Source organism: Danio aesculapii, chromosome 8 (assembly GCF_903798145.1).
Source record: "Danio aesculapii chromosome 8, fDanAes4.1, whole genome shotgun sequence".
Lineage (NCBI taxonomy): Eukaryota > Metazoa > Chordata > Actinopteri > Cypriniformes > Danionidae > Danio > Danio aesculapii.
Window position 1 is genome coordinate 9,591,267 of NC_079442.1, and position 25,166 is coordinate 9,616,432.

At 35.4% G+C, this 25,166-nt stretch overlaps 1 protein-coding gene across 2 annotated transcripts in view; it reads right to left on the reverse strand.

Annotated features, from left to right (window-relative positions):
• slc12a5b (solute carrier family 12 member 5b) overlaps positions 1-21,082 on the reverse strand; it is a 126,808-nt gene extending 105,726 nt beyond the window's left edge. For both annotated transcript variants that reach the window (XM_056463146.1, XM_056463145.1), the window contains exon 1: positions 20,869-21,082. In XM_056463146.1, the coding sequence (XP_056319121.1) occupies positions 20,869-20,923 (55 nt within the window). In that variant the 5' untranslated portion in view covers positions 20,924-21,082. The remainder of the gene's footprint in view (positions 1-20,868) is intronic.
• Positions 21,083-25,166: the final 4,084 nt, after the last annotated feature.

Here is a 25,166-nt window from a genome sequence, read left to right on the forward strand (position 1 = left end):
CAAGCCCTCTAGCACCCTAAAGACGGTAAAGAGATGATCCAGTGTTTCAGGGCATGGACAAAAAGTACATTGTTCCTTTTGATTCTAAAGTTCTGCTATTGTACTTTTCCAAGAATTTTGGCACAGACCTTTCTGGGGAGGCTAAGGAGAATGATCTCTCTATGGTTGGAACACACCCTCTGGTCTCCCTTCTTAAAAATGAGACCACCACTTCAGTTGCTCAGTCCAGAGGCACTGTCTCTGACCTTCATTCAATTCTGTCAATCGAAACAGCACCAACGCATTCTGGGAGCTATGTTGTCAGAGGCAAAATGACCCTTGAAGGGTCCCCCAAGGCAAAACGTTCCTAGGTGACAGAGCAGACTATGTGCTGTTCAGAAATATATTTTGAGGGATACAAAATTGAGAACTGTGTCGTTCGGTATGATGCAATTAGGGCCTCATCCTGGAGACACAATGACCTGATCTTTGAACATGTTGAACCCTTTAAACCAAATTATATTAAGACTCATTGACAAGTAAATTTTTCATCAAAATAGCACATCCGCATTATGTCACAATTTAAAAATCTGTAATCGCATACCTTAGGTAAAACTGTGACTTTTGTAATTACATATGGATATGTCCATAGAGTGTAACGTGGTGGCACAGTAGGTAGTGCTGTCATCTCACAGAGCAAGAAGGTTGCTGGTTCGAGCCTCAGCTGGGTCAGTTGGCGTTTCTGTGTAGAGTTTGCATGTTCTCCCCACGTTCGCGTGGGTTTCCTCTGGGTGCTCTGGTTTTACTCACAGTCCAAAGACATGCAGAACAGATGAATTGGGTAGGCTAAATTGTCCGTAGTGTATGAGTGTGAATGAGTGTGTATGATATTTCCCAGACATGGGTTGCAGCTGGAAGGGCATCTGCTGTGTAAAAAAAAATGTGCTGGATAAGTTGGCGGTCTATTCCGCTGTGGTGATTAATAAAGGGACTAAGCCGAAAAGAAAATTAATGAATGAATGTTTATAGAGAGTATCTATGCCTATAGGGGATTCTTTCAGGAATGCATTTCTGACCTTCACCATCCATGCACCTGCACACACCCAAACCTACTGTATTTCTCTAGAGAGTGCTTAAGCTCCCAAGGGAGTTGCTCTTACTGTAGAACAGTTCTGTGACAAGATCTTTAATTGCACATACAAGCACATAAGCAAATGCACACTGTACAGCATGTGCACACACTCAAAATTAACCCTTTTTTTTGCTAAATTGGATACATGAATGCGTGAAAAGACTGATAATAAATTACCTCCAATTCAATAAATAAGCCACAGTGTCATAATGTTGATGGCATTCAGCTCAACAAACACAGATCTCTATCTTTTCCCCTCCATGCAGTGTGACCTACATAGTGGAGAACTACTGCCTGATGGTGCATGCAGCTGCCACAAGAATCCACGCACACACAAACACACATGCAATCAGATATGCATGTAATGCACCAAACATAATTTGTGTTCATGCTTACAATTCATATTCATTCAGCTTTTTCATAACGACTTTGCTTATTTCAAACAAAAAAAATCTGCATCCATTTTCAGAAAGGATGCATTACAATTATCAAAAGTGAAAGTGACGGTAAATACATTTATAATTGTTACAAAAGATTTCCATTTCAAACAAATGCTGAACGTTTACACTTTAAATTCATAAAATAATATGTATTTGAGAAAAATAAAGTGCTTGCGCTCCCTATGGCCAGTTCTTCTGGTACATCACACAAGTGACCTTATTATTAAAGAGCCGCTGGTTGTTCTGACTAAATGGTCAGACTTGTCTAATGTCTGTTTTACATTGTACTGTTTCAGGCTGGCCAAGATGAAAGATGACCAACATGATACAACTGTGTCGATTTCTTTGATCCTGGCTTCTGAATGGTGGTTCTACTTAATGTTGTACTTAAGAGATTTAAAAACCGCTGTTGTCATGATTTTGCAACCAATGCAAGCCAACGGAAGACATCCAGAAGGTAAGATGACCTTCCCACAGTGTTATTGCTGCAATGAGCTACATCTACTGACAAGCCAATCAAAATTCAGAATGAAATGACGGGTTGATCAGTGAAACATGACACTAAAATTTTAAAATAGCTTAAAGAAATGAAGAAATACTATGAGAATCCAATAAGGAAAAAAATCTGGTGCATGTGTCCTGTTTTACCAAACTGCAGATCATCAGCTTTATTGTATGTAGATGACTTTTATTTTCTACTTGTGCCATATTCAGTAGCTGTCACCTTTGTGAAGTCTACATACACCTTATATCTAATTATTAGATCCATGTCATGCAGTGTGATTTTTACTGAACTGTAAGATTGCCAAAATCAGACGATCTTCCAGGAGACTTAATGCAGACCCACATACTGCTACTTAACAGGCCGGCTTAAAAAGAACAGCACTCGCACAAGGATTTCCAGCCAGTTGAGAGGCTATTAAAGGTCCATCCTACAGTGTCTGAGAGTAGGGTAAGTGTTAAGTGCCAATACTGGCAGATTTCATCAGACTAGAACGGCCCATAGTGTGAAGTCCTGTGGAAAGCAGACATGTTTCAGACAAAACACACACAGAGCTTCCTTTCGCACATTGGATGGGATGTCATATGTCAGTGTTTTGCGCATCTACTACATGTCTACTGCCACATAACCCCGGGCAAAGCTCCACTTAGAAATCTGTTGTAGCTGTGAACACGTGCCTTGTCATAAATCATCTTGCCCTTGAAGATAATGTTGTATATATAGATACAGCCATTTATATGCAACCCACAAAGATGCAGAAAAGGTCACCAAAGATGAATAAAGATTAAACTTTCATGCGATGCTAATGCTGTCTGCAAAAACGACTTGCTAATTATAATATTATTCTGTAAAATCCAGCATGATTAGACCAATGTAAATGTCAAGGTCAGATGGCAGTGCAATGTTTTATGTGACCTTTGTATAACAATCAGTGAGTTGTTTTAATAAAAACAATTCACTAGATGTACCATTATGCTAGCACCCATATATGAGACAGTATTTGGAGATGTAACTGGCAGAAATGTCCAATACAGCTGTTGCTTTGCATTACCGCATTGATCAGTTTACACAAATGCAGATACTCGCAAACCCAAGAACATGTGTGTACATGAGTACAACATTAGACCATTTATAAAGTCTATAAAATTCACTGCATTGTTCAAACAAGGAATGTGTAAATCCATTAATTTTATGCAACAACAATATGGGACAGGCCCTGCTAAGCTAACACCTATTTTAAGAAGATAACAATGTACTGGGGACTGTGGTCAAATGCAAATGGAGATGACAAAGACAAAAACCAGATTAGCAATTTAGCACAGTTCCAGATGAGAAAAGGAGATCCTCACCATTCTCAGAATGGAGAGTGAAAGAGAGAGAAAGAATAGGCAATCAGTATAGAGAGAAATGGAGAAAGCACATAGTGCGCTTGGGGTGAAACTGACTCATTCAGCACTCACAGGGACAGCATGTACCATTCCTTCATTTCCATCTCTACTTTGAAGGTGATCTCCTGTTCTCAGCAGTAAATTGACAAATGTGTTAGAATATTAGCTGTCTGACACCTAATGTGTCTTTCATAGTCCTGAAAATGCAGTCACATTAAAAAATGTTAAATGTAGAGAAACGTATCTTTTATTTTTAACTCACAAAGATTGATTGATTGATTGATTGATTGATTGGTTGGTTGATTGGTTGATTGATTGGTTAGGTTGATAGGTTGGTTGGTTGATTGATTGATTGATGGATTGATGGGTTAGGTTGAATGGTTGGTTAGTTGACTGATTGATGGATTGATTGGTTAGATTGAATAGTTGGTTGGTTGGTTGACTGATTGATTGATTAGGTTGATCGACTAATTGATTGATTGATTGATTGATCAATTGGTTAGGTTGATTGATTGATTGGTTAGGTTGGTTGATTGATTGATTGATTGATTTATTGATTAATTGATTAGTTAGGTTGGTTAGTTGATTGCTTGGTCAGGTTGGTTGATTGATGGATTAATTATTTGGTTAGGTTAATTGGTTGATTGATAAATTGATTGATTGATTGATTGATTGATTGATTGATTGATTGATTGATTGATTGATTGATTGATTGATTGATTGATTGATTGATTGACTGACTGATTGATTGACTGATTGATTGACTGATTAATTGACTGATTGATTAATTGGTTAGGTTGGTTGGTTGGTTTGGTTGATTGATTGATTAATTGATTGGTTGATTGATTAGGTTGGTTGGTTGATTGATTGACTGATGGTTAGGTTGATTGATTGATTGATTGATTGATTGATTGATTGATTGATTGATTGATTGATTGATTGATTGATTGATTGACAATTGGAACACAGACCATGCATGGAGCTCATCTAACAACCTGATCATAAAAGGTTCAAGAAACCCTGGAATATTTTTTTTTTCTAACAGATTTTTGTGTGTTGAGCATCAGTTAAGTGTTAGCACCTGTCAGCTTTAATTGTGGGGAAAACTAGATCATTTTGAGCTTTTGTCAGCTAATTTTATCTTCCGGGTTTCAAATAATTTTTGGGGCAGGATAAAAAACGGTGACGTAGCACAAATCTGCTAGTGGAGTGATGACACGTCGATTACTCATTATTATTCACAGCGAAGTTTTATTATCCTATGAGAAGACCCTGCTTCTTAATCATTCATGAGAGCATATGCTTTCCAGGCAAGGCAGACCTGCCAAACTGTGAGACCCAATGACTGGGTCAGACTGGGTGAGTTATATGTGTTTGATTCCATGATCCATGAGGCTTGTTGCATGTTTTTCCCCACGATGCTGTCAAAGCCGATACCGCATAGATGTTGATTTGCCGCAAAGCTGTTGGTTTGCAGCAGGGTTTTTGTCGAGAGAGCTGTATGAGAATTAGAGAATGGCAGGCTTTCTTTTATCAGTTGAGTTCATTACCATTCAGACACATCGCCTATATCTGTGCTGCTATGTTCGCACATGTTTACAATCCTCCAGATTACCGGCAGGGCTATTGGTTGGAATAGACAGGAAAAGAGACCTGCTGCACCCTTATCCACTGTTTATGCATTAAGACTGCAAGTCCTCCTCATTTATAGGGTTTTTATAAACATGATCATGATTATAAACATAATTATCTTTATAATGATATAACAAATTGTGGTTATGTGTATATGAAATTAATTACATTTTAACTTTGTAAACTATAAAATCATGGGTCTCACAGTTTGTGTCTCATTTTGTGAGCCAACTGACAACAGTTGTTCGCTCTCCTCTTTTTTCCGCTCTGCCGGCCATACCCAGTCCTCTCGGAGCATTTTTTCAAAAAATTCTGAGGTAGACTTAAAGCAAAAAAGGTGGGTTTAATGGCCCTTTAACATCAGGGGTTTTCAAAATACTACACTATGGGATTGATTTTCCTTTAATAGATTATACTCTTGTCAAATTGTGATACTGAGCCTGTTACACAATTACAGTAATGACATTTACTGTTACACAGAGTTTAAAGTGGAGTTTAGAATGAGAAGTACAGTGTAAAGAGCCATTATAAACAACATTCAGGATTGTGATTTCAGGCAGTCAATGTTTTTGAATAAGGTGCTCTAGTGAATGATTCAGTGACTCATTTATTAAAACCTAAATAACCAACCTAACTGCTCAAAAACACATCATTTTAAATTACTTTACTCAATCACTGACACATTTCACATTTCTGAATGATGCACTTAAGTGAATGACTCATTTAGACTAATTCCTCTTGGAATGGTATACAGTATCAATAATCTAATCTTGGAATGCTGCTTGTCCAGTCAGATCCAATGAATGGATCTGTAAGTAATCAGAAAGCACATAAATGATGAAGGAACAAAATTCGAACTGTCATCATCTGCATGTTTAAGACAGTGTGTCCGGTGTGTTCTTCTCTCTCTTCAATTTTCATTGGGTTTATGCAAGACTAATTTCATTACCTTTTCAACGCTACTGCCCTCTCTGATTTGGCACTTCAGACTGAAACTTAATCAATTCTTAACTCGCAGCAGAAAGATGAAAATTAGTAAAGCAATCATGCAGACCTCACAGAGTTACAGACCCGAGACATTTGCTTCTACATTTAGAAACCCAAGACAGACTTCTTTCTTCTCAGTACATCTGGTAATTAGAAAAGACTGTGAAGGCATACTTGCATGTTGATGAAATTTAAAAAAGCTGATTTTCTGCAGATTTTGCAAATATTCTTCATTTCTTCAAGTAAAATGAGGTTTAAAAAATCATTGAAGAAATATTCAATGGCACAATATTATGTGGATTGTTGATTTAGATGTTATGTATGAATTTGAGGTTTTTATGTTTTTTATTGGTCTTTGTTGTTATGGAATTGCAAATAATGTTATTTTGTTTTGTGTTCGATGGACCACAGAAAGAATAGCCACTACCTTGGTAGTGCCTAACAGGGATTGTGATAGCTCAATATCTCAAAATCATTCAGTTTGCAGATAGAACTTTATAATTCCAAGAAGACGATGTTTGTTTTTTGGTCCTTCATACAAAAAAGGCACCCCTGCTTTAAAGCGATGCATTCTTAAAAAGGTCACATTTAATAACGAACACAGGAGGGTCAGCAGGAGTATTTAAAACTTCTGAGTAAAAGGGTTAAATCGTCTGTGATTATGAACACCAATTTGTGTAGTTTGTCATTGAACTATAGCTTTGTACAGTAAATGTAAATGCTGTTCTATCCGAAATCAGGTTCTGGAAACTTACTGCTGATTACAAAAGTGGCTTTACTGACAAATTATGCACATAATCACCTTTCATTTATCATGCAGCCTCATTACATATGCAGGTGACATAAAAATCAGAGGAGTATTTATACACACTTGATTTTTCCAAAGTTAATGGAATTTTTGTTGTGCTGTGTTAGTAGAACAGTGGTTTACAAAATATTCAAGGTAATTCAACAAAAAAACATTTATATGTAATCAAAAATACAGGATGGAAATGATCACTGCACAATCTAAAAGATTACAACAAAAATTTTGAAGGACACAAAAGTAATAAGTTGTTATGTAACCTATGAAATATGCTTACAACAACTGCTCTATTAGTTAATATATCTTCAAATATGATCATATTGACGATATAACCGTGTCTTAAGCCATAAAGAAGCACAGAATAGTGCACTGCACTCCCAACCAAATGGTAATATTTATAACAATACATATTAAAACTTTATAACTTAAATAAAAGTATATGCAGAGTGACTAATATTTGTTGGTAAGTCAGTTTTACCATTCAGTCATTTTATTTTCAAAATCCGAGGTAATTTATTAGCCTCTAATTTCAGTGTGGAAATACGTGTCACATAAAATGATATTCAAACTCACGTTGTTAGCATTTCACACTGAATAAAGCACATAATCAGCACCTGAGGGGACTATTGTCATACTAGTTTATGCAGTCTTTCAGCAGGGATATATATAATTAAATAATTTTAACATAGAAAAGGTACCTTTTATAGCATGTTACAGTAGTGCATCATATCTAGTTAAGACACAGTATGAGCTGTGACCTTGAAATTTAGATAAAAAACAGGTTGTTCCTTAATTTCGTTCTCTCCGCTATATATTACAACATTCATTATTGCCTTTGCATGTTATTGAATATAACAATGTTAATGTATTATGATTTAATATGTATAGTTGCAGAGCAAGTATCGACTTACTACTACTAATAAGTGTTCAAGCTTCTGCGAGTACGGTACTCAGCATATATAAGCACACCCCTCACAAATCTATTTTTTTAATTAACATTTTTAATAGGAAGCTATGCAATATTACATTTGTGCATATACATAAGATTATTCAGTACTGAAGCCAAATTTGGAGCTTATCCAACAAAATAACTTACGATAACAGTCCAATAACTTGAACACCCAAATGTATATGTTATAAAAAAATATTAAATACAAATTTTAAAAAAGAGGACAAAATAAAGAGAAGCAAAAATACTGAAAAAAATGTGTTGAAATTTTGAAGGTTGTCATTTTTTTGCAAAATTTTGCTTGAATTTAATTTTATTATCTTTTAATTTCTAAATATGTTTGGTGACTAAAATATTATTTTAATAAATATATGTGTTTAATAAATCTGTTTTGTTTAAATGCACCAAAAAACATTGCTTATATTCACTGAGAAATGGATAAAAATGGATGGGGTGTACTCATTTATGCTGAGCACTGTATATAAAATGCTTGAGTAAGCAAATAGAAATTCTGTAGCACATCTAAACAAGTGGTACTGGGGAAAGTGGAGGGCCTCACAGGATCTCTTTATAAATTCTGTAGCATATCTAGACAAGTGGAACTGGGGGAGGTGGAGGGATTCAACGAAATTTTGCACGACCAGCTACAGAATCAGCAATGGCCAATCTGTCTGTGCTACTTGTGTATTAAATGACCAGGGCTGCATTTCTGAATAATATTGTCTCTTTGTAGCCTACAAAGACTCTAAAGATATCTTAACTAAAGATATAGCATTTCTTGGCTTGTTCCCCAAACAAAAATATAAAGAGGCTGCTTAAGGTTTACATTTCACATACGATGTTGTGAGGTGCTCTCCATGCAGGTGGTGCTGAATTATTTGATATGGATGGTGAAACTGTGAGAAACTGTTACCTTTATCCCTATATAGTCTACTGTAGTGTTAAAGTTGTATACAGTTGAAGTCAGAATTATTAGCCCCACTGAATTATTAAACCCCCTTTTTATTTTTCCCCAATTTCTGTTTAACGGAGAGAAGATTTTTTCAACACATTTCTAAACATAATAGTTTTAATAACGTTAAATATTGTTTCTAATAACTGATTTATTTGATCCTTGCCATGATGACAGTAGGTAATTTTTGACTAGATATTTATCAAGACACTTCTATACAGCTTAAAGTGACATTTAAAGGATTAACTAGGTTAATTAGGTTAACTAGGCAGGTTTGGGTAATTAGGCAAGTTATTGAATGATGGTTTGTTCTGTTGACCATCGAAAACATATATGTAGATTAAAGGGGCTAATAATTTTGATCTTAAAATGGCTTGAAAAAATTTAAAAACTGAAAAAAAAAAGGAAAAAAAAATTCAAAGGGGGGTGAATAATTCTGACTTCAACTGTATTTATTTTTTTGCTCATCAGGAAGATGCTATTTATATGCTGGGCATTGAATTTGGATGTTTTACATTTACTTTCAATTTTCTTGTCATGTTCTCTGTAAAAAGGGGACTATTTTTAACGATATTTTAGATATTTAGCAATGAGCTCAGAATCTGTGAAGCAGAAAATACTCAGCCATGCCTCTTGACTCTCGATTCATCAGTGAAAGACTCTTTCTTTTTTAAATTCTTTCTATAATGGGTTAAGGGATTTTAATATCACATAAATGTAACTTTTAGTTTTGTTTTTTTTGTTTTTTTTGATGTTATTTTGTTTGGATAATACTCTAAAATTACATATAAAGAGATATAGCCTAATTAAACACCAAGTGTATACATAACTTAAAGAGTTATATTCATTCATTAATGATACACAGTGATAAGGTATAAGAGTGGTTCAGACCAACCCTACAACAGTGTGACTTAAAGAGGGTACACTTAACAAAGAAAGTGTCTGGAAATGCATATTAACACCAGGTATAGAGTGGTCAGCATAATTGAGCACACCCTATTTAGAAATTGAATATATTTATCAATTTTTCAATGAATATAGGTAATGTATTTTGGTGCATTTAAACAAAACTGATTTATTAAACAGATATATTTATTAAAATAAGTTTTTAATCACCAAACATATTTAGAAATTGAAAGATAATACAATTAAATTGCAAATTATTGCAAAAAATAAAAATAAAAAATACAACCTACAAATTTTCAACTAAATGTTTTAATGTTTTTGCTTCTCTTAATTTTACCTCTTTTTTAATTTGTATTTAATATTTTTTTATAACATATACATTTGGGGTGTACTAGTTTTTGGACTCTTATCATAAGTTATTTTGTTAGATAAGATCCAGATTTGGCTTCAGTACTGACTAATCTAAAGTATATGCACAAATATAATATTGTATAGCTTCCTATTAAAAATATGAATTTTAAAGATAGATTTGTGAGGGATGTACTCATATATGCTGAGCACTGTAGCAATTAAAAAATTACGTAGCCTTAAGAAGGTTTCAAGAAATGCAGCCCTGATTGCTAACACGGATCTAAAAACCCACACCATTGTCATGACTAAACTATAGATAGATGCTGTTTTTTTTCTGTTCTTTTGCATGTCTAACCTAACAGCCTCTGCTCTCTTCTCTGTTCTCACCCTAAAATGGCTTCCCAGGCACCTGCCAGAGACAGCTGGCCACGACAACTTAACAAAACCATCCATCAAGGGCAAATACATCAGCAGGATTACAGGAGGACATATAAAAATCCTTTATGTGTGGCATTAGGAAATATTCTTATATAATGCATGGTCTTTTGCAGTGACATAATACTCACTACACTGCCTCAATTACATAAGAACTACATCCCCCGACCCAAAACACATGAAACACACACCTACCCCAAGAATGATGTTTTTAATGGGATGCGTCCCGACTGCCTATCTGGCCTACTATTTTAAAATTAACAATTATTTTTATTAATTTAATTAAATAGGACATATTTTGCTACTCACTATGTTGCAAATGTGTAGCATATAGTTGTCATCTAATAAATAATAATAATAAAAATAGGTTTTTACTTAAATTTGTTTGTTACATTAAGTATTTACATGTAGCTCATTTGGAATTTTAAATGAAATGACAGGAAGTGACAGGAGTGAATGACTGAAGTGCAATTTAAACTATTTCTATAACAATAATGTTAAAAAACATAACTATAACATTGTTTTTTTTCTTAAATGTAACATCAATTTTAATACACAGAATTCATACATTCATTTTCCGGCGGTAATGAACTGTTAACTTATCCAGCATATGTTTTACACAGCAAAATGGCCTTCCAGCTGCAACCCAGTACTGGGGAACATTCATACAAACTCATTCACACACATATACTACAGACAATTTAGTTTATTCAGTTCACCTATAGCGCATGTCTTTGAACTGTGGGAGAAAACGGAGCACCTGGAGGAAACTCCACACAGAAATGCCAACTGGCCCAGTCAGGATTCGAATCATCGACCTTCTTGCTATGAGGTAACAGTGCTAACCACTGAGCCAACTAGGCCTTTCACAATAATCAATACATTGACTTTTGGCACAACACATGGGCATGACCTCAATCATTTTTGGTGATTAAATTTATATCGCCCATACATCAAAAAAATTCTAGAAACATTTTTGCTTATTGTGCAACCTCTCTGGGCCCTATCATACACCCGGCCCAATAAGGCGCAAGACCTGTTTGCCCTGACGTGCTGCTATTTTCAGACCAACACAACCTTAATTTTCCTGTTTTCCGCCACGTTGTTTAAATAGCAAATCCATTTGCGCCACTTTGTGGACTCATGGGTGTTTTGGTCTAGAAAAGAGGTGTGTTAAGGCACATTGTTGGCGTGTTGCTATTTTGAGGAACTAAAATAGACTGTGCAATAGACCAGCTGAAAGCAGGTCTAAAGTCCAGCGCAGAGTGCGTTAGTTGTGCACCTCGCTTACACATTGCTTAAAACAGGCAGGATGTACAGCAATATGCAAATATCTTTACAAATGAAAAAAATTAAAGGATTAAAATATTTAAAAAACGATTATTTTCTCATTATTTTCTTAGATTTGTTCACCTGTCAGATCTTGGACCATATGGGGCATAGGATGTGTGTTTGGATATAACTCGTTATTATTGTTCATTTTATTTGCTGGAAATTAGAACTGAATTTAGAAATATTTTTGAAACAAATCTTTGTGCTTAACAAACAAAATTAATTATGTAGGCTAATGTCTGTGCGTACAACACGTTTCCTTATCCACAAAAGAGAGAAAGTGAAAGTAAAGGCCGAATGGAGGAGGCTTGTTCTTTATCCTCGCACTGCAGATGCTCTGTTTAACTGTTTTCTCGCTAGTGAAGCGTTCAGTTTTTCCATTTACAAAGTCCGCCATGTAAATAGCATATATGCCATGGCGCTACTAACTGACTCTTAAAAGGAATGGGATATAAGTCTGTGATTGGTTTATTCTCAAAACACACCCATAACTCATTAAGAGAATAAGCAACCCTGTTAGACCGTGCGCCGTGGTGCAGAGCGTATTTTTTGATCCTTAAAATAGCAAAAGTTAATTCGGACATGCATCCTTTTGAGCCTTGCACTTCAGACTTTGTGCCTAGATCGTTAAAATAGAGCCCTCTATCTCTATTGGAGGTGCCAGTGTCAGTATGGTTAAAACATTTACTATAAATTACTAAAGTATATTTTAATTTAATGTGGGCGCCTGACAACTGAAAATAGATCTTGTAGCAGATATTGCAGCCTGTTCCTTTTTACCAAGCACTTTTTTGTTAACATTTATTATTTATTTAGGATATGCGTTTTCACATTCTGATTCCAATACCTCATTATTAAACTGTTAAAATGACTAAAATTAAATGAAATATTCTCAAGAATAAAATATGTTGTGTACTTTGGAAGAGTGTACTTGCATTGTAATGAAATTGTATTGTCGTTCTGGCATTATATAATGAGTGGCATAAAATGGCCTTAGAATTACAATAATATTGTTTATAGCAATATATTTTGTTGCAATATATAGTACAACGAAAAATAGATATCGTGACAGGCCTAAAGCCACCATGTCACCCCTATACAGAATTAATTTCATATTAAAGTATTCAAATAAACTATGGATTTTCTACATATGTTTTATTTTAACGTTTATTATTAAAATGATCTAAGATGAAAGAATAGTACCTCAATGATACTAACAGCACTGTTGTAAATTCTTTCCAATTTTTAAATGATTTAAATGAAAATTTCAATACCAATTTTGCATTCTGCTTTCTGTCCTAAATATTAGTATATTAATATAATTTGAATTTAAAATACATTCCCACTTATGACATACAAAACAATAAGCTTTCATAAAAACATACAATAAGCTTTCATGAAATACAACTGAAAGGCTAAATACAACTAATTGAATTTTTCAAATGACGTTATATAATCTGATGTTCTCGAAAGATAAACTACAACCAGTTTGCTGCAGCAGTCTACTTTTTGCATGCAAAATCTCGGAGCTAAGCCACCTAAGAGGTTTTTGTCAATAAACATCTGTATAAATCCTGTCTAACCAATGAGCTGATGAGAAATACATCTTTGTTGCTTGTCATGCTTGTGGCAGCTTGCGTATGGAACACACTTACATGCTTGAGGCGTTGTGTGTTGATTGACTGAGATGTGTTTCTGTTACTGGCACATGATGTGTTGATTAAAACATTACATTAATCAGATCTACTAAAGTTGTATTCTACTGTATCTATTGTAAACAGGCAATGTTACTTTGATTACATAATAAATCTTCAGGGGGCGGCATGGTGGCTCAGTGGTTAGCACTGTCACCTCACAGCAAGAAGGTTGCTGGTTCGAGTCCCAGCTGGGCCAGTTGGCATTTCTGTGCGGAGTTTGCATGTTCTCCATGTTCATGTGGGTTTCATCTGGGTACTCCAGGGTGTGGGTTTCTTCCACAATCCACAGATAAATTGGCCATAGTGTATGTGTGAGTAAATGTAAGAGTTTATGGGTGTTTCTGGGTTGCAGCTGGAAGGGCATCCGCTGCGTAAAACATATGCTGGAATAGTTGGTGGTTAATTCTGCTGTGGTGAGCCCTGATAAATAAAGGGACTAAGCCAAAGGAAAATGAATGAATAAATCCGCAGTACATACATGTTGACCAGTGCTTAAAACGGTAACACTTTATTTTGATGTAGACTGTCTGCTTAATATCTGTTCATACTGATCCTTCAACAGACATTTAACTGACTATAAGAAACTTTGCAGGTACATGCCAACTTACCAACATAGGCTTATTCTGAAGATGTAGTCCTATATATGTTTCTGGAGACTGCAAATTATGTAGCCAGAGGTACGTATGGCTGCATTTCATTTTTTAAATGAACGCTACGATGAGGTATGACACTAACCCTAACCCCAACCCTAACCCTAACCTAATAGTCTATTTATAATCTAATGAGAATTAGTTGGCATGTAGATGCAATGTAACTAAATTCAACAACCGGACCATTAAAATAAAGTATGACCTTTAAAATTATTACTTTCCAAGTGCCAAAAGTCTGCAAAAATTTCCATGAACCAGCATCCTTGTAATCATTAGATATAAATAAACAAATCAAAAATTGTGCATTGTAATTGTATATGAAGATTTAATCTGAAGCACTATGATCTTTGATATTTTTTGTACATTAACATATATAATAATTGCAACAACATTAAGAAATGAATCATAAACCGACAGTACCCACATAACTGGGTACTAATTATTTGGGTGCTACTAATTCAAAATTTCTAATTGTGTTGGAAAAATACAAGCTAGAGTAGGTAGGATTTAAAAAAAGTTAAATTTATTTTCTATTTTTTTATTATTAAATAATTTTGATTATTTTATTTTAAAGTTAAGGGCACAGAAATGTTGCCGTGGAATGTTTAATATATTTAGTTGTTTTTATTCATATACATAATTCGAAATTAACGTATTGATCAATTTGTTGTAAAAGTTCTGGTACACTGTAAAAAAATGCTGGGTTCCTCACAATTCCTTCATGATGTCCCAACACATAACAATTAAGTTAACTTAATTGTTTTTACAAATTTAAGTGGATTTAATATAAAACAATTAGGCTGTCCAAAACCAACTTAAAAATGGTGTTGTTTCAACTAATTGTAAATAAGTAGTTTGAACAAAGAGCAAAAAGTCACTTTTTGAGTGTATATGAACAAGTGCACGACCATTTTAAACAACTACAGAGGTTTTTAAAACATATTTCTCTTATTAACAGTTACTAATATATTGTAAATTCCAACTTAAATCTTAACAATAATCAAATTACATTTATTGACAATTAAGTGATCATTACATCAGTGGTTCTCAGTTCCTGTCCTTGCACCTCACTGCTCTCAGATAACCAGCTTGCCAGATTAGAGCTTTATGCATAAACTGCATTCAGACTTCAGAATCCCTAAAGTAGGGATGTCCAGATCCGATCACGTGATCGGAAATCGGGCCCGATCACAGGGTTTCAGACTCGATCGGAATCGAATGTTACCTTCCGATCAGGACTCGAATATATATATATATATATATATATATATATATATATATATATATATATATATATATATATATATATATATATATATATATATTTTTTTTTTTTTATTATTATTTTTTTTTTCCACATCTATAGTTATGCGGTGATACAGAGTTAGACCTCTTTCTTGACATCACACAGAAACAGCAACTCGTGCAGCATGACGTAATTTTGTTGCAGAGAGGCTATTGGTTAAATGCTGGCACAGTAGAACACTGAAGCAGCTTGAAGCGGAAAAACGCAAGTATGTCTTCAGTATGGAGGTATTATAAAGCTGATGATGACAACATTGACATAGCAAACTGGGTATTTTATGTTGAGGTGCTATTTGTTTTTATATTCGATTTTTATATTAGAATATATATTTATATTTATTGTTGCACGAAAGTCCAAAAGAAAAGAATTTATGTTATTTATTACTTGATTGTTCAAGCTTCCGCACAGATGTGCTCTGTTTAGTAACAGAGTTGTAGAATGTTAAAATAAAGTGAATTAAATAAAAAATAAGGAAAATCCTGCATCTGTTTCTTCGCTCTTCTTTATTCTTTTTTTGTGTATTATAGAAGTATCAGATTGGGTTTCAGTATCAGTAGATACTCAAAATCAAACATCACGGATTAGAGGGCAAAAAAACCTGATTGGGACATCCCTACCCGATAGTGATCGCTACTAAACTGAACACAGAAAATATTCACTTCAGATTGTACATTCAATAATTTCTGCAAAACCACTGTCTCCACATCATACACATGACGGTCATACACATACAGGGTTATGAAGTAGAATAATTACCTGAGAGAAACGCAGAACACCCTCAAATGTCAGTGGTGGTTCCTTGGAGAATGTGGCTGATGACTGCTTAGCAACTTTAAACTGGTAGAGAATGTAGCAGGCCTCACATTTTCTACAGGTTTTAATTTTTTCTACAGGTTTTCTAAATATATACCCCAGGGGGTATGAATGATTTCAGGGCTTAACTGTAGTTCTGGCAAAATATAGTTTTAGGCATTGCTGTTGGCTAGGATGTAATCTATGATGTAACTTTAAATGGTACAGAAAAATGTAATACTGTCCTTAGATTTCATGTTTATGTAAAAGTTGAATACTATGTCATTATGAATACTATATGCTTTCACAAAACTTATGACTTTTGCTAGCTCATTATTTTTAAAGAGAGTGTGTCACATCATTACTGTGACAGCTGCATCATGTCTTCCCGGAAATGCTTTGCAATGTAACCTAAAAGCTAGTAGTCAAAATATTTTTGCATGCTGCATATAATCCACTACATAAAGGTTAATGTCTATTGTAAATAGCTGTTTTTATACACATTACTATATAATGCTTATGCAAAATATTTACTTACCCTTAAGGGGTCCGATACCTTTATGAGTTTCTTTCTTCTGTCGAACAAAAAAAGAAGATATTTTGAAGAATGCTAAAGACCTATAACCCTTCACTTCTATACTATTTGTTTCTATTATTTGGAAGTCAATGGTCACAGGTTTTCAGCATTCTTCAAAATATTTTCTTTTTTATTTGTTTAACAGAAGAAAAAAAAGCTGATAAAGGTTGTAAATAAGTAAAAAGTGAAGTATGCCTTTAAGAACAACTAGTTCTTTCTTGTTCTGTTAGTGTGTGTGTGGTTTTTGAGAACAGCTAGTTCTCTAGACGATACTAATTTAGGGTGGTCCTGTTGTGTTTTAATGTCTTCATGTGCCTGTGGCTGCTAAAACAGGTCTGTGCCATCTGGCCTGATGTTCACTTGACCTGAGACTTCACCACAAGGACAAGCACAATCACGGTGCACACACTCTCATCTGCATGCTCATAGAAAACATCTCTCTATTGTTCTGGGCTTTTCTTTTTACACAATAAACAACATGCTGTATATTTAAAAATTCAGCACTCATCTCCAACTAATAACACTGTTTTTTTGATCATCTTTTAAACCATCATGGATTTTGTGCATAGTTTGGAGATGTGATGAAGCCGGGTCTTCATATAGTGCCTCTGAAATCGATCGACAATCAATTTCCTTCTGCCTTCCATCCAATTTCTCAACTAATCTAGTCCAGCCTTCTTCATTGATAACAAATGCCAAAGATCACCAGTGTCATGAAGCAATCAGAAATCTCGAATCCACTGAGAGGAAGGTGCAAAATGATCCGGTGTGTCAGGCTATACTTGATGAGTGAGCTAACTGAATTGTCATGAAAATGCACATCATCTGTGAAGCTGCTGAGTCTTGTGACTTGGAGCAATGCATAAGGGCTGATGATATGCTTGGCAAACCAAGTGTGTGACAATATAATGACATTGCTTTACATTGAAAGTTGATCGTGCTTACAGGTCTTTGAATTTTAGTTTGAGAAAGGTCTATTTGTTTTACTCTCTGAAAACATTTTCTTTTAAATAAGACTGATTGACTTTTAACCAACCATCCATCCATCCATCCATCCATCCATCCATTCTTTTACCTTTTCATCCATTTTCTTTCTTTCTTTCTTTCTTTCTTTCTTTCTTTCTTTCTTTCTTTCTTTCTTTTAAAGATTTAAAGAGGTTTTTAAAACATATTTCTCTTATTAATAGTTAATAACATGTTGTAAATTCCAACTTAAATCCTAATATAATCAAATTACATTTAATGACAATTAAGTCATCATTACATCAGTGGTTCTCAGTTCCTGTCCTTGCACCACACTGCTCTCAGATAACCAGCTTGACAGATTAGAGCTTTATGCATAAACTGCATTCAATTCAATTCAATTCAATTCACCTTTATTTGTATAGCGCTTATACAATGTAGATTGTGTCAAAGCAGCTTCACATAAAAGGTCACAGTAAATAGGAACAGTGTAGTTCAGTTTGCAGTGTTTAAGTTCAGTTCAGTTTGAGCTCAGTTCAGTGTGGTTTAATAATCACTACTGAGAGTCCAAATATTGAAGGGCAAATCCAACGATGCGCAGCTCTACAGATCCCGAACCATGCAACCCAGTGGCGACAGCGGAGAGGGAAAAAAAACTTCACTAATGGCGGAAGTGAAGAAAAAAAACCTTGAGAGAAACCAGGCTAATTCAGACTTCAGAATCCCGAAAGTAGGGATGTCCATATCACGTGATAGAAAATCGGGCCCGATCACAGGGTTTCAGACTCGGTTGGAATCGAATGTTACCTCCCGATCAGGACTCAGCAACTCGTGCAGCATGACGTAATATTGTTGCAGAGAGGCTATTGGTTAAATGCTGGCACAGTAGAACACTGAAACAGCTTGAAGCGGAAAAACACAAGTATGTCTTCAGTCTGGAGGTATTATAAAGTTGATATAAGGGCTGATGGTATATTTGTCAAACAAGTGTGTGACAATATTTTGACATTGCTTTACCCCATCCATCCATCCATCCATCCATCCATCCATCCATCCATCTATCCATTCATTAATTTTTATGCTTTCTTTTACCTTTTTTATACATTTTCTTCTTATTTTCTTTCTTTCTTTCTTTAAATAATCCATTAATTCATTAATTTACTCACCCTTTCTAACATACTAAATGCCATTTTAATGGTGTCAATGAAGCGGTACTTAACTATTATAATGGGGGCACCTAAAACAAAGGCCTGAATAGTACTGAATGTACTTTCTTAAAATCTGATTTTAATTGCTAATCAAATTTAAGTGCCTGCTTTTATTTCCCCTCTATCCTCCAAAATGAGAATGACAGAGCAAGACTGTTTTGGGACAGCTTTAGGTGGTGAGCTACCAAGCATGAATTTTATGACCAAATAGGCATTAGCACCACTGCAGTACTGTCCCTACCCCCTGATGGGAGGAAGAGAGAGAGAAAATTCAGGGCAGCATTGGACTTTGAAGGAAGCGAGGCAGAGAGAGAGGAAAGACAGAGAGAGAGAGAGAAAGAGAGAGAGAGACCCTTTGAAAAGAAGCGAAAGCTATAATGCAGCAGTCTGCAGCCAGCTCCACTCATGTCTACACAAAACGTCCGTCAGCAACAGAGGGCCTAGAAATGGAGAACATTCGCAATGTATGTGATCACTGACTGTTTCAGAACCAGGGAGAGCTCCACTGATACCAGCAGCTCAATCAGCATTGATTTCAGCACCACGGACAGAGTCTCTGCTAGAACCACTGCAATCCAATCACGACACTTGTACCACAGTGCATTTAATAAGGGAGATGTTTGTGTAATCGATTCAACAGCTGCCATCCGTAATGTGTGCGAAACACACATGCGTGCATCCAATTTTTCACCACTCAGAATGAGTGCAGGTTCTGCTTTACTGCAGGGGGGTGATAAGAACGCATGCGAGAGGAGGTCAGGTACGAGCTAATTTAATTCCTTTCTCGCAGGCTGGAGCTGAACCTGTAGGCATGAAGCTCCTTCAGAAACTGAGACCTTGCATCAGAGACCCTCTTTCCTTAATGACATGAAATGCACCATAGCTTAGCTTTTGTTTAAATGCTCTATTATTTCTGAGAATCTAAAACATTGGGAGTGAAATTGTCAAAATAAAATAAAACTAATAGTTAAATTGGAAAATTTTATCAAATTAGGCAACAGAAAAACCAACAGTTAATAGGAAAGACAAGCACAATAATTTGATGATGGCAGGCTGTATCAGCCACTACACTGCAAATAAAATAAAATAAAATAAAATAAAATAAAATAAAATAAAATAAAATAAAATAAAATAAAATAAAATAAAATAAAATAAAATAAAATAAAATAAAATAAAATAAAATAAAATAAAATAAAATTAAATAAAATTAAATAAAATTAAATAAAATTAAACACACAGGAAATTTTCTGACATGAAAATAACTGGTAATTTTAACCCTGAGTCACTGTAAAAATCAGAAAATTTCTTAATATTAACACAGTATATTAAATTTGCACTTCACTTGAAGTGTAGGGAGATGACAGTGCCTGACCATCTACAAAATCACACACACACAAACACACACTGCTGTCTGTAGTTCCTCAGACAGACACGGAAAGCATTATCATTCTCCTCACAGCAACCTTGCAGCACGAGCCTTTGCCAAAGCTGCACACACACACACACACACACACACACACACACACACACACACACACACACACACACACACACACACACAATTTTCAACTATGTCATTTCTCCAAATGCTTCCATGTCACATGCACACCACATACATCAAAACCACCATTAATTATGATGTTACAAGAATATCTGCACTCTGACATCTTGTACATTCCACAGACACTCACAAGCAGTAATCAGTTACTGGTGCATGACTGATGACACACACATACACACACACCAGTGACCAGTAAAAAGACACATTTGCTCATCCTCTGCACATGCACACGCACACACACACACACACACACACACACACACACACACACACACACACACACACACGCACACGCAAATGCTGTTGCAGGATCAGACCACTCACCCTGGCTGTTGGGTCCCCCATCGCCTTCTTCACATTCATTGAGGTTGTTCATCATTTTGGAGGATGGAGCACAGATTCCCTGCTAATGCTAACACTGCTGCTGTGTCCACCAGCCAACGGATGTACCAGCCTCACACACACTCGGATGGAGGAGGAGGAGGAGAAGGCTAGTGGTTCTCTGCCTCTCTCCTCTCAAGAAAGCGAGCAGTGCTGTGCTTTGGCAGACTGGAGTCCTCTACCGTTTGCTGCCTTGCGTATTGAGTCTCTCTCTCTCTCTCTCTCTCTCTCTCTCTCTCTCTCTCTCTAGGAGGAGGGGGACTGAGAGGCTGCAGGGACGTAAATGATGGAATGCTTAAGAGCACTTTTTTTTTCTCTCTCGAACACTCACAGAGCATGTCGTCTCTGCTTTTCTCTCTGCTCTGCAACCACTGCCTGATGCCTGCGCTTCACTGTTGTTCACGATGCAATGATCAGGAATTCCCTGATGCCTATACCAGGCTGTTGCAGTTTCTCTGCCATCCTGTCAGACTGTATTCATATCTGAAAGATCTGAAATATAATATCAGATAGAAAAAAAGTCATTGCATGTGGTCTACTAGCTTTCATTTATTAGGTGGTTATTAAAAAACCATACAAAAGCTGTTAATGTTACAGCTGCCATCTGTGTTTAATTTAATTTAATTTAATTTAATTTAATTTAATTTAATTTAATTTAATTTAATTTAATTTAATTTAATTTAATTTAATTTAAAATGTATTTAATCATTCACCCGCAGGAACATGGGGAGAACATGCAAACTCCACATAGAAATGCCAGTTGCCCAAGCCAAGGCTCGAACCAGCGACCTTCTTTAATCAAACCAGTGATTTAATTTATTTTAATTTAATGTATAAATTTATTTATAATATAATTTTTTCATTTTATTTTATTTTATTTTATTTTGTTCAGAGCAGTTTTGCATATTTTGTTAGTTTTTTCTAGTTCAGGTGGTTTCTAATTAGCAAAATCCATTTGCAATTCTGAAATCTAAAGACAATTCTATTGTTGCCTTTTCTTGCTAAAAAGAGGAAGATAATTTGATAATTTGCCATTAGACTACATTAGAAAAAAATTTGACAAAAATATTTTATACGGTTCAGTTAAATTTGTAAATAATGAAGCAATATATTGAGGTTAATGTTATTGTATTAACATTTGCAGTTGTATAAACTATTATTATTCATTCATTCCTTCATTTTTCGGCTTTGTCCCTTTATTAATTAGGGGTCATCACAGCAGAATGGACTGCCAACTTATCCAGCATATGTTTTACGCAGCAGATGCCCCTTCAGCTGCAACCCATCGCTGGGAAACACCCATACACCCTCATTAACATATATACACTACGGAGAATTTAGCTAACCCAATTCACCTATTTCACATGTATTTGGACTGTGGGGGAAACCGGAGCAGCCACGGAGGAAGCCCACACGAACACGGGAAACATGCAAACTCAGCACAGAAAAATCAACCAGTTCAAACCAGCAACCACTGCACCACCGTGCCGCCCTTATTTTATTTTATTTTATAAATATGAATGCTGTTTCTCCACACTTGGTTGAAATAGCTGATTGCTATGTCATTTCTAAAATGTTCAGAGTAGTTTTTCATATTTGCTAGTTTCTAGTTTGGGTGGTTTCTATTTAGCAAAATCCATTTGCAATTCTTAAATCTCAAGACAATTCTATTGTTGGCCTTCCTTGCTGAAAAAAAGTCGATGCAAAAAATTTTTTAATTTATGATAGAAGATAATTTTGTATTTTAAAAATAAGAATCTTTCCATATTTTTTTTCAAAGTTGTCATAATTTATAAAATTGTGATACAAAACTTACAGTTTAAATGCACAGTTGTAAATAAACACTTAAAATAGTCAAATAGTGTGGTAAGCAATTTGGCAAAATGGTTGGAAATATTTTTGGTACATCAGAAAGTGTGGTTATGATAACCACCCGACAAACTTATTCAGCAAGAATTAGCTCTTAAAATGTCACTAATAAAAATGTGCAATATTTATACCTCATAATTAAATAGAAATCAGGCAAATAACTACAAAAAAGGTTGTTTTTCAGAAAACAAATAGCCGCCCCTTTCAATAAGCTGGCTACAGGCCTGATAGTGTAATGTTAGAATAATGTTTATTAACTGATAAAGAGAGTTTAATAAAGAATTCTGTTCATTTTAGCCACAGTGCAAATATGACATGTCTCATTTATCAGTATTATGCCTGTACACAGGCTGTATTTATTTATTTATTTATTTATTTATTTGACAAATAGTTTCAACCGAAATTGGACATGCTAGAGATTAGGAGAACTGCAGGACTATTTACTGCAGCTGTTTATTCTGCAGTTGGTTTTCAGGGCGTATTATACACAGACTAGCCTATAACGACAGTCTGTGCGTTAAAGAGGGAAAAACACGAGCATTAACGGCATTATCGTGATGGGCTTATTTAGTAGCGAACTTGCGTTTATGTGACTTACACTTTCGTTGAAAAAAAGCTCCTTATGTCCACCTTTTTGCTGCTGCCATGCTTGTGTGTGTCGCCCAACACACCTTACACTTGCACGGGAAGAAAAACAATCCACTGCATTTGGCGCTGCTTATCTGAACGCAGCCACAGCCTCTCACATGATAGCAGAAAAAGGCACAGCCAATCAAAATGCCCATATGTGCTATGGGGCGGGAGGAGCGAACGTGATTGAACCCTTTCTGCGTGTCTAGGTTAATGTTGACAGCGCGATTTTTTAAGTGGATTAAATTATTGGTGTGGACATTTCAATGGTTGGAGGATATTGGTTGGGACACATACCCTCCGTCCACCCTAAATCTACGCCCCTGGATTACGTACCCCTATATACATTTCTTGAGAGGGCCAAATACATCCCAAAAGCTACTTTTTTTGCAGTTTTTGTTTTCAGTCAGTCAGTCATTTTCTTTTGGCTTAGTCCCTTTATTTCTGGGGTCGCCACAGCGAAATGAACCGCCAACTTATCCAGCACATGTTTTACACAGCAAATGCCCTTCCAGCTGTAACCCATCACTGGGAGACTATACACACTCATTCACACACAAACACTATACAGACATTTTAGCTTACCCAATTCACCTGTACCGCATGTCTTTGGACTTGTGGGAGAAACCGGAGCACCCAGAGGAAACCCACACGAACACGGGGAGAACATGCAAATTCCACACAGAAATGGCAACTGACCCAGCCGAGGCTCGAACCAGCGACCTTCTTGCTGTGAGGCAACAGCACTACCTACTGCGCCACCGCGCTGCCAGTTTTTGTTTTCTCTTATCCATTTTTTTTTTTGCCATTTATGCCTGCTGTCGACTGACTGACTGACTGACTGACCTACCAAAAATAAAATAATAAAATTATACCCGCTAAATAGCAGAAATGTACCATAAATTACAGAAATTAATTGCAGAAATTTAGGGTAAAATAACAGACGTAAAATTACAGAAAATTAAATTTAAGGAAATTACGTCCATTACGTTCCGGTAAATTTCTGTAATTTAACAGATGTTATTTTACGTTTTCTTTCCAGCACCCCAGCTGCTGGAAAAAAATCCCAGTAAAATAATGGATTTTTTTTTTTACAATGTATTATGTGAATTGTATCAACTGAAAATACTGTACACTCTCAGAAATAAAGGTACAAGAGCTGTCACTGGGGCAGTACTTTTTCAAAAGAAACTCATCTGTACCCAAAGAGTCCACACTGTAAAAAATGCAGGGTTCCACACATCTCATTCATGTTGTCGCAACACAAAATCGATTAAGTTAACTTAACACTTTTAACAAATTTATGTGGACTAAACATAAAAAAAATTAAGTTGTCCCAATGAAATTTCAAGAATTGTGTTGATTCAGCTCATTTTAAATAAGTAGTTTGAACAAGCAAAAAATATATTTTTTTGAGTGCATAATGGTACCTCAAAAGTTGCTTATTAGTACCCAAATGTACCTAAAAAGTACCATTATGGACCCTTCAGGTACAAATATGTACCTTTTGAAAAGGTACTACGCCAGAGACAGCTCCTGTACCTTCATTTCTGAGAGTGTAGTTAACCCTGTTTCCTTTTCTGCAAAAATGGATTTTATTTAAAATCAAATAGCATTCTTATTACTACTCAAAGCCATTTTTTAGACATTTCATGTGAATCAAACACCTCAGCTTTCTCTCTTAATGTTTCTATATATGTGATGAAATACTTATGAGGCATAAGTCATGTAAGGAATGATTA